Source organism: Agelaius phoeniceus, chromosome 10 (genome assembly GCF_051311805.1).
Source record: "Agelaius phoeniceus isolate bAgePho1 chromosome 10, bAgePho1.hap1, whole genome shotgun sequence".
In the NCBI taxonomy this organism is placed as follows: Eukaryota; Metazoa; Chordata; class Aves; order Passeriformes; family Icteridae; genus Agelaius; species Agelaius phoeniceus.
This window is the reverse complement of record NC_135274.1, coordinates 18099726-18116927: the sequence shown is the minus strand read 5'-3', so window position 1 is coordinate 18116927 and position 17202 is coordinate 18099726. Positions and strand designations below refer to the sequence as shown.

The 17202-nt window shown below is 41.1% G+C and overlaps 1 protein-coding gene across 3 annotated transcripts in view; it reads right to left on the bottom strand.

The window, feature by feature from the left end:
• Positions 1–17202, bottom strand: part of DIS3L2 (DIS3 like 3'-5' exoribonuclease 2) — a 180146-nt gene that overhangs the window by 122007 nt on the left and 40937 nt on the right. For all 3 annotated transcript variants that reach the window (XM_077184037.1, XM_054639416.2, XM_077184038.1), the window contains exon 7: positions 430–664. In XM_077184037.1, the coding sequence (XP_077040152.1) occupies positions 430–664 (235 nt within the window). The remainder of the gene's footprint in view (positions 1–429; positions 665–17202) is intronic.

Below are 17202 nucleotides of genomic sequence, written 5' to 3'. Positions count from 1 at the left end.
CAAATCTTTAAGTTGCTCATAACTCAACTGTTTGAAAACAGCAACAAACTTAACTGCCCCCAAGGAAATATATTCTTATCCCCAAACTGAGACACAGAGATTGGCTGGCCAAGCTGCAAGGAAGGAAACCGCTACAGCAGCATCTTGAATTGAACAGCAACCAGCAGTCCCCAGACAGCCCCGAGAATTGCAAATCTAAAGGTGTGACTTCTGTTTCGCAGATTTATTTTGCATCAATCAAAGCTACATAAACCCCAGCCATTAATATCCATTCAAAACCATGAAGACAGTATAGCAGAAAGGGATAGAAGTGATAAGGCATTAAAGCTTTTATGCCTGTATTTTATATCTTGCAGCAAAGCGAGGCAACCAAGTAATACTTCAGTTTGCTCAAATAAAGGCCTAAAATCAGCAACCTGATCTACTCACCCTTTTCACCAGTATCCAGGGAAAGTTTCTTAATGTCACCAGTCAACATATCCTGCAAGTGGTCTTGTCCATGCTCTGCATCATTATCATCAAATTGAGCTTCTATAATGACATCCGGACTTTGAGCATCGCCTTTCGCTGTCTCTTGTGGAACACAAGTCCCCAGCATGTCCTCAGGGACGTCTGATTCATGTGTGACTTCTGTTTCTTTGTCACTACCATCTGGCTTTATTACCTGAAGGAACAGAGGATTAAAAAAACAGAGGCAAGCTAAATCACTGGACTGAAGAAAGAAAACATTATCTTTCCTTTTTCATTTGCATCCCCAAGGAGCTGACAATGAATTGTGGGTGGCTGGTGGTGCACTGCAATTGCGGTGTAATTAGCCACAGATATTGCACAATCAAAAGAGGTACCTCAGTAGGATAAAGACTGGAACGGCAGAGCTTTTGCAATACCTCAACTGTGACAATAATGTATCCAAAGTGTATCTAGAGCATAACCATACAGTTCCTGCCAAGCCTCTAATCAGCTCAGCAGAAGTTAGGAGTAAACACAGGCAGGGAGGAGGATACACTACAATTTAATAGGTTGCTTAGACCATTGTTCACCAAGATACACTAATCATCCTGGGATGTCCCAAAACTTAAGCAGTTCCAGTGAATGCTGGGATCATGTCAAAGCTCCTCCACACAATTAGGAACAGACTGAAAAAGCAGAGATTAGAGAACATGGTGCCCTAGTGACCTTTGGAAGAACTGGACTGTGGCAGTTTGGTAACGCACCAAGCTTTACATTTATTTTAGGCTGTGTTTTTATTGTTAAAGGTACTCAGTTATTGCCATTACTTATACAAATTTCCAAATCAAATTACTGAAGAAGAGCCAACTATCAGTGAAGCAGACACCAGGCCTTGATGGCATCCCTCATTGCATGTGACAGGGGCAGAAACTGTTCCAGCTCAGAACATAATGACCAAACTGGTTGATACCTTGGACACACAAGGCTTTACCAGCATCCTTCATGCAACCAACAGTGAGCTGCAAACACCTACACAGCTGGAGAACCTAGATCCAGGTTTCAGTTTCCAAAATGTTTATGTTTCACTCAAGCTATGTTACTTCAGAGTGAGATGAAAATCAGTACAGAATAAGAAATAACCTACTAAATATTAAAATCACAAAGATACTGGGTGACTCCATTCCAATGCCCTCCCGGTGACTGAGCTCCCCTCCAGCTGGTGCTGGTGTTTGCCAGGCAGGTAATTCCACAGAGCTCCTCCAAGGTCCCCAGTCCTCAGCATCATAACCCAGTACATGACAGCAACAACTCATGCCACCAGCAAGGCAAGTGAAGGGCCTTTTAAATGCAATAAAACAAGAGAAACAACTTTTTGGTAATATACTTTATATGAACTATATAGTTGCTAGAAATAAGCAAAAATAACCTCAACAGGTGCTACCTGAAGGCAACTGTTCCAAGTAAGAAAACAGAAGTCAAAAAAACTCCACAGATTATTCTTTAGTAACTAAAAAGCAAATAAATCAAAATCAGACCTGTACAGGGAATACTTTTACAGCTTTACATACAAGGAGCTACAGTCATGCTTTCAAGCAGTATCCATTTCTTTGTAAGCTTTTCACAATACATAACAGAAATAAAATCAATTTTAAAATGGGGCTGAATTCAAGTCTTTAAAAATAAAAAAATCAAATGACATTACTTTGAACTCTTGTTACCTTTTGTGACTCTTCTTTCCATCTTTATTTTCAGTTTTTAACATGTATATAATTTGTTACCATAGCAGATTTTGACTCAAACATTAAATTGTGACAAAAAAAGGGAAAAAGTTTGGCAGAAGGTTGGAAAATGGCTGATTATTAAACCTGGCTACATTTGGTACATAAAATACTGACACACAATGGTCTGGGCAAGAACAGTCTATTAGATTAGAGAGCTGACAAGGCTCCACACGCTATGACTCTGCCAATGTACCTATCCAAAAAGAAAACCAGTGTCAACAGTAATGTTTGGACCCTACCATGGTCAGATGTGGATCTCTTCAGCTCTTAAATTTCAATTGCACCAGATGTGTGCAAGTGTGCAACTGCAGCAGGAGTTCATTTCCTTCAACCCCTTCAAGTTTTGCCTGCATTTTTTTCTCTCCCCAGTCTTTCTTTGGAGAGTGTGAGATCTGCTTTGGGTCCTAAATTAGTATGTTTTCTATATGTAAAGCAGCAAATAACATCAAATAGATCTTAGGAAAGGAAACACTTCTCTAGAATGTGCACTGGAGGGGTTATGCTTGAAGAGTTTATGTGGTTATTAAAGAAGGCAGCAGATACAGATTTCATTTTAAATGCTCTGTGCTAAAATCACTGTGCTTCCCCCAAGCTAGAGGACACACACTGCTGCCACCAGTAATGATGATACCCCAGCTGTGACTAGCTAAATCCCCAGTCACACATTTCCTTATGGGTTTTCAAAAGCATTTTTCAGTAAAGTTTTCCAGAGCCCACAAAACCATAACCTCCATGCACAGTAGATCAGCAAAATGTCCAGATGCTGGCAAGCCTGGGTGATAGGATTTGTTTTCTTTTTATGGCCAAGATAGATCATTAAGACTGACCTCATACATAACAGAGCAGGGAACTTCACCCAAATTTCTCATATCACACCAAAAATTTAGGGAAGCTGTACATCAGAAAACTGGAAAGCTGCATAAGACTCTACAAAATCAGGATATCAGTAGATACAATTACTCCTTTAAGATGATCAGAGCTGCTGGCCAGCATGAGCTCATCACTCAAATTCCAAAGAGCAGGATCCTTCTGTCTGTGAGCAGCAGAAAATCCAACCATGACATATAAAGCATTTCTTACAAGTGGCATCTCAGACTCAAGAATCTGATGATATTGCATTCTCCTGCTTCCTTTAAAATTATTGCAGCTTATCCATGGCAAAATGCACACAGCTAGAACGGGTCAGTTCTGATCACAGACACAGAGTAAAGCAAATACACAATTGGCTCAGTCTATCATGTAGTCATATGTGCAGTACAGAGTCCCATTCCCTGGCAATGCTGACCTTGCATGGACCTAGAAAAATGGGATTCCCTCTTGTTACATATGCATGATATGTATGACACACAAACATTATTAAAGACCCTTAAAGGACCTTAACTTCCTGATCTGAGAAGCAAAATGTCAACCTTAGTTGTTATTTTTACATGCTCTTTAACAATAATTTAAAACAAGTTTTAATAAACATTTTGATGAAAGCCAATTGTTTGTTTGAATGCCTGATCCTGAAGACAGTGTCCAAGTATGTTTTCTTCCAGCTTAAAACAGACATCACTGAACAAGCATTGAGTAGAAACTTGATGCCCCACTGGTGACTGGTTTAGATTGTAGCTGACAGAACACAAGATATTTGAATGAAAATCCCATTTCAACCATAAGTATAATAAAAACCAGCTAGTGGGCAAAACCATCCTGGCATGGACCTGTACAATCTGGACAGCAGAACACCCAGCCCAGTCTTGAAGTAGCAATTGAATGACCAATTGTCCTTACTCAGGAGGAATTTGTTCCAACAGGAAACTGAACTGGGAATCTGTGCATCTGAAAGCATAGGAGTTACCTCCTGTGCTACAGAAGAAATGGCCACTTCTGCCAGAACCAATCTCATATCTGTCCTGTTAGATCCCAGCTTTTCACAGACTTCCCACCTAAACCTCTACACAAAGCCCAGGCCTGGTTACTCTCAGATGAGGTACAGAGTTTTTGCTGCTGCCTCCTCAGTGCCTGTGAAGTGAAACAGCTGAACATGACCAGTGATTTTCAATAATCTTTGAGCTATTAACCCCAAGCTCTTTCCAATAAATGTACCAAGCCCCCGAAGTGTTTAAGCCTGACACTAATAAGTCTGCTTTTCATTCTTATTCACCTCTGATCCTTACAAGCAATCCATGAATACTCATAGATCTGAAGAAATTACATGACTGCTGGACTAGACACAGCTGGATGAATGCACCTTGCATGGCTAAAAACTGCTAAAAACTTTCCATGTAGGGTCACTGTTTTCAATGGAACCTTGTGCAAAGAGACCTTCTTCACTGAAAGCACCTGGCAGGTAAGGAAGCAGAATTGTCTTCACTACAGCCAAGTGTGGACACAGATTCAATAAAAATCAAATTCTTCATCTCACTCAAAAAGCTGCTATTAAAAAAGAGTATTTCCAGAAGGATACTGAGGCAGAATGGAGATTGCATTTCTACATAAGTCAGTCAAAACCCTGTAAAGTGTCTTCTAATGAGTACTCAAACCCAGAATGTGTAACTTGCCCAAAAGATTTTAGAAGTGACAAGCTATTAATGGCAACTCTCTTCACTAGGGCAGACAGACAAAGAGGCTCCTCATGCTTGTACAGAAAGATGCAGTCAATTCATCAGAAGGTGGTAGCTGAAGAAGGTTCACAGCACACAAAGAACTCACATTAAACAAGGAGGACTGAATAGGGGAACAGTTAGAAGGGAAATAAGGTGTTAGCCCAAGTCTACCTTCTGAGGTTTGCAAACCAAGGTAAGATGCCTTTCTTCTGAAAAATACTTTGACCAAACACAAGTTCTGCTTTAGCCAAACAAAGTCATTATGCTCAATACTGGGTAGGGAGACAAAGTTTAGCTCAGAGCTGCTGGTCCTCTCTGCAGTTGAGCCTTAGTTAAACAACAAGTCTCAGAACCAGGTTAAAAGTGGTTATTTCAAAAGGAGGACAGCTGAAAACAGGGGCTTTGGACCAAATTACCATCCCCTCGTTAAAAGGACCGTTGCTACCACAACACTGATACAAACACCACATTTCATACCAGGGCTGTGAACACCTGCATCTATTCCTCTCCCAGCTTTTGCCATTTGAAACAGGCTCCACTTAAAAGCTGTTTCCCTATTGTTCCCTCACAAGGAGTGGGAATAGAGCCTGGCTAACACAAGGATGCTGTCACAGCTCCTACACAGATACCAGAGCCAAGCTACCATAAATATTGTGAGGAAGAGCTTTGATTTTCTGGAAAGAGTAACCAAACAAAGGCTGCCTCACTCTAGCTCCTTCTTCGACAAAGAAAGGATGGCACTTACAAGAAAAGAAACACCTGTCCCAAGCACCCTTCTTTTCATAATCCCACATACACCAAACAGTACTGGGAAGGCAACAACTCAGTAAAAGTGACTAGTCTCAGTAGGAGCAATTATGGCATTACTTTTAAAATAACAATAATGTTTTACTGAGGACGTTTGTTGAGGTTTGAGATTGGATTTCTTTCATTACAATCATTTAATTCTAAATCACTGGAAACACTTGCTAACAGCCCCCAGGATAGCTATTTTATATTAACAGCACATTATATCTTACATTTCAGACATCACATTAGATGCAATAATCATACAAACATCCATATTAAAAACTCTTCCTCTTGAATAGGAAAAGACTTGTTCCTCCCCGATGGACTCTGTTGTTCCCAGATGTCACACAGTTTTGTCACAGCAGTCACTACAATACCATCCTGCTTGAGGATTCAAAGGGTAAATGATCTGAGTACACAAAGGCTTCTTGGAAACTGACTTTTCAGAATTTGCTGACTTGTACCCACTGCAGCAGATGAGAAGTGGGAAGGAAACAAATGAAATCTAAGGCTTGTATTTTGAAATCAAAATATTGAGACAGATCTTCAGTATGGCCATCAAACCTGTTGAGACCCCAAAGACATCCTGCCTGCACTTCCCAGGCAGGAACTGGGAGTTCCCAGTTCCCTGCAACTCCTCTGCTCACACTAACCTGCAAAGTGAGTTTTTTCTGCAGAGTTAATTCAAATAATCAAACTGAACATCCATGTTTAGTCCAACCTAAGCAGACAGTCCTACATCCAGCCTTGTCAGGCAACTGCATAAGAGAATTAACTGTAGAAAAAACACTCATACCTCAAAACAGCCACCTCAACTCACTACTTCTTTCTGCTTCTACCAATAAACCTCATTCCTGAGCTGTTCACTCATCTCTCTGTGCTTCAGGCTGTACCAAAGCAATCCAGGTTACAGTGTGTTCCCTCCAAGTCCATCTGAAATCCTTCCCCAACCATCTTGCACAAATAACCAGAAAAACAAGTGGAAAAGCATCAACAAGGAAAATTCTCAAGACTGACCTTTCTGAATCCTAAAGCCAAAACAAGAACTGTCTCCTCACCATGTATTTCCACTCCCTATCTGGTGTCTGACCTGTCATTTGCCTCTGAAAGCTCCCCATTCCCATTCCCTGGCCCTCATCCCACACCTACACTCTGCCTCCAAACATGTTTATCTACACCTCATTATCCCTGACCAGGAGACAGTTGCCTCTGCTCCTGTCTCTCCTCAAGTCTACTCCTGCCTTCACCCCCTTCCTGCCACTTCTCTGTGGTCTCCCTGGACCCATCTCTCCCAAGTCTGGCTCTTGCCCTGGGATCAGGACCGTATTTCCTCAGGTCCATTTTATCTGGTTCTCCTAACAGGATAAACAGCTCCATCAGTACACTCCTGCCTTTTGTACTCTAACAACTGCTGAGAAGCAGGAAAAAGCTGTCTGAAGTAGCTGTCCCTACTCAGCACAGGTACCCCACATTTCATGGATCAACCACTGCTGAGGGTAGCAGTGTCAGAGATATGGGGAAGGACAATGTTCTTGATTCCCTTGCAGGGAACACTCTGCCACCTCCTTGGTAGGCAAGCCAGCCCTGTTGGGAGTTGCTACCAAAGAGCTGTGTATTTCTACAGAGAGATCAACTAACTTGTTCCACACTTTCCACTCCTGCTGCCACCCCCGGGATTTGATTTGGTGCTAAAAAAACAGCCTCTATTTTCAGAATACCTCCTTATACTGCACTGACCTTCCTACACACATTTCCCAAGGCACAGAAGTCCCTGGAGCAGAAGTGATCCAGCAAACACCTCATCTCCCAGCTTCCCAGCCCACATGCTATTCTGTACAGCAAGATGTCACACTGACGAATCCTTAGCCATAGCCCATCTCTCAAGTGAGAAAAGTTTGACCCCAGAGAAGCAATAAAGGTTCACTTCAGCACCCAGCCTTTAACAACACCCAGGAATCAACCTCCCCCTGCACACTCACAAAATTCAAAGAAGCACAAACAGCTTCTTCATCTCCTACCAGCAAATTTTTTTCATAAAAGAGGCCCTTAAAACTGGCAGCCTCCCTGCTGGACCCCAGTGAAATGTTCCTTGTACCTTGGGTCTTTGTATTGCCTGCTCCTCACAAGACCTCCCACTTTGGTGCATCTCATGAGCTGAGTGTTGCACTCCAGGCCACAGCGAACTGGAAACAAGAGTGCAATGCACAGGGCCCAGCTCTGAGGCTGCCAGAACATATTGGTTTGAAACATCACAGAAAATATTCAGCTCCATATTTTCAACAGTAGCCAGGAAGAAAATGCATGGAACAGTTTTGAGAACTGCTTTTCAAAAGTCATTTAAATCAAATTATGCCCCATCCACACCGGCAAGCAAAACCCTCTCTACTAACTGGAACTGCTTTTCTTTTCTTGTGTGTGTGTTCTTTTCTTTTTGGTTTAACTTCTTTTTTTTTTTTTTTTTCAAAAACTGTCTCCCAGCCATCTTTTTTCTGGTAATGTGCACAGGCACTGCCACACTACAAGAATGGGTGCCAGGACAAAACCTATGATGCACAGACCCTAGAATAAATCACTCAAGAGGGGTGAGTTAGAAGAAGAGAGGAACATAAGGTTACATCTTCAAAAGTATGATTCTCTGAAATCCCTGCATTTTCAGCAAATTACTGCAAAAAGATACCCAGTTTTCATCTGATGTAAAGAAGCAGACAGGCTTTTGGATCATTTGCAACTTCAAGACAATACCATGAATCAATACATATTTTAAAAGATGCAATAATTACACAGAGCTTGCATGTAATCAGAAAAGAATCTACTTGTGCTGAGCGTGTATAATTTGAAAGCTGCAATGCCAAGCAAATCCACACCGTTGGCTTGCACAAACCAAAGTATTATCCATTACTGCCTTTTTTTAAAAAACAATACAAGCATGTATGAAAAACATATTTCCTGGAAACAATGATACTCTTTGAAGATTTATTCAAGATTTCACAAACCAAACAAGCCTGTACCCGCACGTGCCCGTAAGAAGAAAGCGGGCTGAGAATGCAAACTAATCAAAAAGTACTGGAAGGGCTATCCAAGATATTTGCATACCCATACTTCACAAGGATTGAAGTTTTCTTCAGAACTGTACAAAAATTATTTCCCATGTGCCTAAAAAAATCTCTTACTGATCAACACTTTAATTCAGCAAGACAGGAAACAAATCAACCAAGCATCTACATGTTGGGGCTGACACCTTCAGCCCCTCACTTGCAGTTTTTGTTCCTTTTGATTGGGCTCTTAAGTGCCAGCTCCCAGGGGTCTCAGCCCCAGGCATGTTGGGACACACTTTCAAAGCCCAGAATGGGACACCTGGGACAAAGCACATACTGTTCAGGAAGTCCACAAGGGCCAAGAAAAGCAATAGAAATTTCCACAGTTAACTTGCATTACTGGTTGCCAGTGAGCCTCTTATTATGAAAACCCATAATTGGAAACTGTCATATTATAGAACAATTTATGGAAGTTTTAGGACTATGTATGCCCCAATGGGAACTTCCTTTGACTGGTGTGTTCCATCAGCCCAGGTCTGCTTATTTATTCACACAGTGGGATAAGAGCACCAGGAACCTAAACACGTCATCACTGAAGCGTCACTGAGACGCCCACTCTAGAAATGCTTCAAATAGTTCATTTCTTAGCCTTTCCAATCATCCATCTTCAGGCTGCATTCCGTCAACTGCTGGACTGTCCTGTCTTTATTTCTTTTCATCTTCTACAGGAACATTCTCGCACTTGTTTTGTGTTCCACTGGTCCTCTGAAGATATGGAAGGCAAAACGCAGCTGCTCTGGGCTGAGTGCATCCCACTATGTCCATCTCAACCTCATCAAAAGGGCTTGCCAAAATTAGTTCCTACTCCTGCGGTCTCTACCTTGTCACACCAGGGAAACTGGCATCTACAATAATTTCTAAATCAGATTTCAAATGCATTACAATATGGCTCCAGCCAAGAACAACAGCCTCCCCCACTGCCAGCACAATACTGTTAAAGTTACCCACACAAAACCACCCAGTGCTTCCTTTGCAAATAGTCACAGTTTGGTGTGAAGGTAAGGAGATCTGGTAACAGGTGATGGAGACACGTTCCAGGAAACTTTTAGCAACAGAAGACTGTAAATTCACTTTAACATTGTATTTTCCATGCAGGAGCCAGCAGGTACCATCCCACAGAGTGGCTCTAACCATGACCAGCTCCATCCTCTAGAAATGGGCTGAGCCATAACTCTACCTGTGTCCTGCCATGCTGTTCTGCTGCCACTTCCAGTCATGCACGCCAAGACCGTGATGAATCCAGCAGCTTCCCCATCACCCCAGGACAGGCTGGAAAAGATTTGTGCTCAGGGGAAGCTGTGGCAGAACAGGGGCAGCCAGGCTGAAGAGGACCACCCACAGATGAAAGGAACTGGAGGAGATAATCCCTGCAAGCATGGTAAGTGGAGGAAAAGAAAAACAGATGATTCAATGAGGATTAAAAGAGAACAGCTTCCTCAAATGGTGAGACCTTTCTGTGTCCCTTTAAAGTTGTTTCTGAAGAGAAGACAAGCTGTGAGGCTAATGTACTGTTTCACTTGACTTGGTATCAGCAAATTCTGTCCCTGGACAGAATCTCACTGCAACACAGAGCACCAAGGGACTGTGGAAGAGAAGAGGGAGATGACAGCAGCACAATTTTGCTCCAAGATTCCTGCAAATACAGGAAATACAGGCTGGGTTATCAAACTGGGAAGGTTCACCTGTGAGCTAAAACTGCTACAAGTCCATTTATTTGGGCAAGGAGTCTTTGAATGCCAGTTTGAAAGTGCAGGTGGGACTGATTTCATATTAAATCACTATTACTGGCAAGAAATCCCAGGCTTCCATATCCATCTTAGACTTTCAACAAGTTTCTTACAAAGTACATAAGGAAAGTAATTCTGTTCAAGGAAAATAATCCTGCTCTCAGTTGCCCATGAATTTGGAAACTCACTCAATCCAAGCTGCCCAGTTTGCAGCACTTGACACTGTGCTAGGCAGACCTGCACACTCTGTCCTGAAGATGTTACACCTGAATTTCACACAGCTGGCAAGGCAAAGTCCAAGTGTGAAAAGAAAGCTAAAAATAGCAAAGCACGCACATGTGATAAGGCAACAAACACAAATATCTAAACAATTTTCATATATTAAGTATTTTAGGTCACTCTGCTCCATAGGTATTAAAGAAGAACAGGCCAAAAAAAACACATTAGGCTGTTGGAAGAGGCAGGTGTCCCAGGAAAAATGAGGGTGCATTTCCCCACTCAGAAAATGGGGATGATATTTGGTTTACATGCACATGTGAGGATTAATGTTTTCAAGTACTTCAAAGCATTACTTCACTCATGAGGCCTTATCAGAGACAGTAACACATCAGTGAGGTTTCTACAAACCAAAGAAGGCTTTCCCTCTTCTTCTCACCCAGAGACCAAGGCTTAATCACAGATCATGATCAGGGTTTCAGAACCCCAGATTTCACAGCAGGACTCACATAATTAAAGACATAATTAAGCATTAGTTTATTTACAGCTGCTGCTTGAAATCAAAACAGAATAGAAAGACATGTCACACAACTCTAAAAACAAAACACCAATTATATTTTATGTTGGAATAAAAGAAATATTCTTATTTCCACACACAAAGCTAACAGGCTCATCACTAAACAGAGCAATTATTGAATTCCTATTTAAAGATGACCTGAGACATCATTCAGTTGTATCACACCTAGAAATATCATTAGAATAGCAAAACAGAAGCAAAATCATGAATGACTCCACACTTATAACCATAGCATAGCTATCTTTTCATAATCTTCAGGCACTTACTAATAAGAATTTTTGACAGTTTGGTTATCGACGTCTTTCCAAAATTAGTTCATACCTTGGACAAAACATTTAAAACCAAAATTTTAACTAGTTTAGAACCAAATTATCTGTTTCCAAAATGTTTAGACAATTGTCTGTTACAATAACAAAATCCCTTGCAGTTTTCATTAAAATTTATTCACTGAACTTGCCTCCAGCAGCAAAACTCGTTCACCTAGGTGTTCTCCAGAACCTTTCTGTGTGATTTCTTCTTATTATGCAGCTTTATCAATAACACACAATAGCAATGGTACCAAAGAAACTGATCTCTTTTTAAAAGTGAGCACAAAACCTGCCACAACAGAAGACATTCTAGAAGGAAAGGCACAAGAGCACCATCCAGGGAATTGGTATGTCTGCCTATTCCTGCTGGAAGGCACAGGTTCCACACACCCCCACCTCTGATAAAATGCACCCTTCCCAGGTTATTTATTTTTCAGTTGTGCTCAGCTGCCTCAGTCAGAACCAGGCACACACCATGCTGAGTGCTGCACCAAACCAAACAATACATTATAGATGATCAACAGAACTTTTAGGAAGCTTCTCTTAAAGACAAAGCACATTAACAGAGGAGAACAGAGGAGCACAAGGTGACACAAAGATTGCATCTGAAGGGAGCCCATCTTAGTGGAAGTTAAAGCTAACTAGGATCTCAAGGCACAGTAAAGATGAGTGATGCTCAACATTTTGCTGAGAACTTATCTTGCTGCAGTGCTTCTTCTTTTTCCAGTGAAAACAATCAGTATCACCAGGTGTCCTCCTGAAATAGGGCAGGGAATGACTGCTGGCATTTGCGTCACCAGGATCTGCTCACATTACTCGGTGACGAATCTCATTAACCAGCAGCACCTCAAGCAAAGAGTCTACAGCTCAGTTTGTTTGCATTTACCTTTAGCAACATGGCACACTTCATTAAATTTTGAAGCAGTGTTTATTAGAAGAGTAAAATGCATCAGCATCCACCACCAGGCTTCTCAGCTTATTTTCATGACGTCAATAGTCAGGTTTATTTAATCCAGTGAAAATATACATTGATTGAACATGGTCTCAGAGCATCTTCTGCAGCACTGAAAAATGGACTCAATAGGAATTGCATATTTTTACTGCTTTCCCTCAGAAATAGATTTGCCATCACCATGAAAAAGCCTTTTCCAGTGGTGGGAAGTGCTGGCCACTACAGAGTTCCCTGCTTCTTGATGCCAGGTACCTTCTGGTCTGTTTTTCCTGCCCGGCAATGAATGCTGTTCTGTCAAAAGCTTTTCCACAGAATGAATCAAAAGTTACACTCAATTGTTATAACTCAATTTAAAATGTAATGCAGGACATGGGACTAACACTGGGGGTTTCTGTTGTGCTACTTCCTTACAAGCTGAGTTTTGTTAACAAGAGATTTCAGGGTATACTTCACCTGTGTAACCTCAACTTACAAAGCAGTTCAGGTTTTCCTTTCCTCTCTCAAAATTCATTAAAATGTCTTACTTGAGCTGAGATGTTGTACACAAGTTCTCTGCCAAGAACAAATTTTTACAGCTTAGTTTTAAGCTCCTTTAAAAAAAATCCAGAAATTTATAATGGAAACACTGACAGTGCCCATAATCACAAGTACAGAAACTTTATTGCAATAGGTAGTTTGCATTCCATCCAAAAAGAAAAGTTGGTCTCTCAATCAAATTCCACATGCATTCTGTAACAATGGCCAATTATGAGATCAGTAAAAACAGGTGCAAATAAAAAATACTGGGGATTTAACCAGTGACAATGGCAGCATAAAGCCATCACCTTGGTCATTAAACTCTGATTGCGCAAGAGGCTTTTTTTTTTTTTTTTTTTTTTTTTTAGAAAATCTTGAATTACATTATAACTCACTTCTCCTGGGCAAACTCTTCTCCTAGTGATCATCAAAGGCTAACTTGGCAAATCTTTGAATTGTGCTTCCAAGTCCTAACAGCTTGGCCATTCCCAGATATTAGTAATACAGGATTTATATTCAGTGTTGTCAATTATGCCTCTTGGTTTAGCCTGATGAAGCCCACCACTACACACGTGCAGCTCAGTCACACAACAGCCAGATATTCCCACTGACAGACTCTACCCTACAACTTATCCTGAGTTCTCCCCTCTGCCTCAGGAGACCTTCTGTGTGCCAGTAGGAAATGGATGGCTGTACACTGCAGCAAACTGCATCACAAAGGCTATGAAAAAGCAGTGATGAGCTTCTTCCTACATGCCCAGAAGAGTTAGTTGTACTTCAAACAGAAGGCATCAGGGTTCACCTTTAGCAATACATTCCTCTCAATATTCTGAACACACTTCCAAGTCTCTTAAACATGCAGCAAAGACTGAAACACAAAATGCAGAAATACAAGAAAAATTATGCACTTGGTTACAGTAAAAAGGTACAAAGCCAAGATGCTAATGGGCCACGTGGGGAAGCAGAACAGCAACAAGTGTTAAGGCCATTCAACACTCTAACAAAATAAATCTGAGAATCACAAAATTCAGAAGCACAGCTCAAAAACATGTGACTGTGAACTAGCCTTGACACCTGCTTATGTCATTAATAAAATATTTAATATATGAAAAACACTGGGTTTTCAAAAGTGCCTTAACCAGCACCGAAATGCATTAGTCATCCAAGAAGAACTCTCACTTGAGCACTGGAAATTACAGAACAAGGAAATCAAACCTTCACAAGGAAGCCAGCTCAAATGCTAAATCTGGACTGCGCTTACCTGCAAACATTCATTACCAACAATGACAGATTGCTAATCCTTTTAACCAGAAGGGAAAAGACTATCCCTCCCCAGCAATACATTGTGTACAATTATTGGATCTGAGACAGGCAGCTACACTGGGCTTTCAGTACATTCATTAAACAAGCCCAGGAAATTTAAAGCTGCTTCATACAGATCAAATGAACTCAAAGCAATCTTCACTTCTTCAGTCTTTCCCTCTGGGTAAAAGTAAGTATGGGATAACATTTAATAATTTTCCTTACCTAGAAGTAGTTATTTGAATAATACTTAGAAGTTAAACTGCAATACAGTAAATGCGTTAATGATAAATTGTTTAAGCAATTTGACAAAAGGAAAAAAAGCACCCAGCAAAAAAGGTAGGCTGTTCCAAGAAATTAGGAAAGGAAATTTATGTTCATTACAACTATTTAAATATAAATTAAATAAGCTGATTCCATAACAACTTCTCCCATGTAACTTAAAAGGTCTTCAAAAGTATATTTGAAACTCCACAAGTGACAGCACTAAATCTCAGTTTCACTTCATCTCAGGGAAGTTTGGAAAGCAGCCTCTGGACACAGTACTGCTGCTCTGCAACTCACCAATGAGTTTATGTTTATCTTGTTAAGAAAGAAGAATTTAGCCCTTTCATACACACATACTTTTAAGATAATAGGATTTTCTTCACAGCTTCACGTTAGGCACTGAAGTACTTCGTTATGATTAGTTTTATCACATTGAATCCAAATGCTTTGGATTATTAACCAACTCTTCTGACAGGTCTCCAATAATGAAACACACCATACAGCTTCACTGACTCACCATTCATCTTAGCTGATAAAACAGGAAAGGAAGATGGCCAAAATCTCAGAGCCTACCCAGGCAGTCCACAGCTTTAGGAAACCCCTTTCATTTGCTTTCTCACCAGCAAAAGCAGTTTATTTGTTGGCTTTAACATGGCAAACGTCACACTTGCCTGCTCCCATTCCACCCATCGATGACAGGTACCATGTCTAAGACTATCAGTACCCAAAGCACCCATATTGTCTTAAGAGCTAAGGACATGTGAAAAGCAAGTTAATGCCCTCTCAAGTAAAACATTAGGTTCACCACTTCCTTGTTGCTCAAAACCTCCTTAAATTCCCTAGTTTTGAAATACCTCTTGACCCTTGAAGCTAATTTGCTGGTTTACCATGTACCCTGCTACAACTGTGCCATAACACCAACAGGAAAAGAAAGCACACGCAACAGTTTGTCCTCAGGCTGCTGAGGATCCAAATTGAAATCCCACTGCTCCATTCGGGACCCAAGTTACCACTTCCACCTCCCACAGTTTGGCCATGCTGGGCCCTGGCACTGAGGGATGGAGATGTGCAGAGACAAAGTAAGTGAAGGAAGTCACAGAGGGGTGGAGATTGGCAATGCGAAGGTTGAAACATGCACTCCCACCTCAGTCTACCCATCCTCACCCACAGACTGTGGAATAAAGTACTTCATTACCCCTACTGCAATTCCACAGCACAGGGTGAAATCAAATGACACAAGGAAGTTGCATGTAAGCCATTGGTAGCAACTGCATTTCTTGTGCTTGAGCAACTCTAACAAGCTGGGGAATACTTGCTCCATCCCTGCAACACCCCCTTCCAGACACCAGCTTTTACAGTCCCTGATCCAAAACAAATTCAAAGGGACACAAGGTACACAAAATCATCCGGTGATAAGCGTTTGCTCACAGCGAAACAATTGAGCGGAAGGATTTGTCTCGTTAAACACACAAAAGGTTATCGAGAACCCACCAGTTCACACCAACTCTTCCAGCTCCAGGGAGGGACAGGATCCCACCCCAAAACAATCACCTGTACTGCCAGCCATCAGCAGACACGGCCAGGCACCTCCACCAAAGGCATCCTTCCCCTAAGGATTCAAACATTCAAACCCTCCCAGAGAGGCTCCTGCAGAACAAAGGCTACTGGCAACACAAACTTCACACCAAGTGCATGATCAAACCTGCTTCCTTGTAAAATGTTAACAGCACTCCACCAAAATAAAACTAAGCAAGTTCTCAGTTCTTAACTAATAATTTTCCTTCTAATTTGACCACACTGTAAAGTTGCCTTTAAAACCTCCCACAAGTTATTTCACTGCACCTTGCAGAGTCCTTGGAGTACAATTAAAATCTTCTACCCAAGCTCTGGGTTTGAATGGGTTTCATAATTTCTCAACAGAATATTACTTGATTTGCCTAACACAATCCATACAGCCCCAATTTATCAAACCTTCAGTCTAGGCTTGTTAAAAATAAAGCCAATACTTCAGAAACTGGATGACAAGCAGTTTCACTTCTCAGATTATTCAACTGTGTGCCTCTTATTTTCTTCTCTCATCATGGCTTTATGAGCTGCTCCCCCCAAATTACACTAAATGACACTGAAGTAAGCTACGGATCTGTAATTGAAAGATGCAACTCAGACATTTAACAGCTTCGAAACTATCAAGAGTATTCAACAATGAGCCAGGATCCATGAGCCCTAGAAGCACTGAGACCTGACCTAAAGAAAAACAGAAAGCTGCTATGATGCTTTAGGGGTTAAGGTGAATTATTGCATAAAACAGTCTTAATATAGAAACTTTCTCACCTGTATATTTGCAACAAGTCATATAAAATATATGGATATTGCAACTGAGGTACTGTGAAACAAACGTTACAATCCTCTCAGTACAAAAAGTAATCTGTCTTTGTTTAATGGGAAAACACTGAATTTTTAGTAGTGCAAGTTAGTACAGCAAATGAGCTCAAAAATTTGCAAGCTTCAGTTCACGTAATTATGCATTGTTTAGGAATTTAAACCACTATTGTTTTCTTGGAGCAGTCAAAAATTGCCACACAAACACCAGTGTACTCTTGACCTCCACAGGGAGTGTCCCATTCCCATCTGACA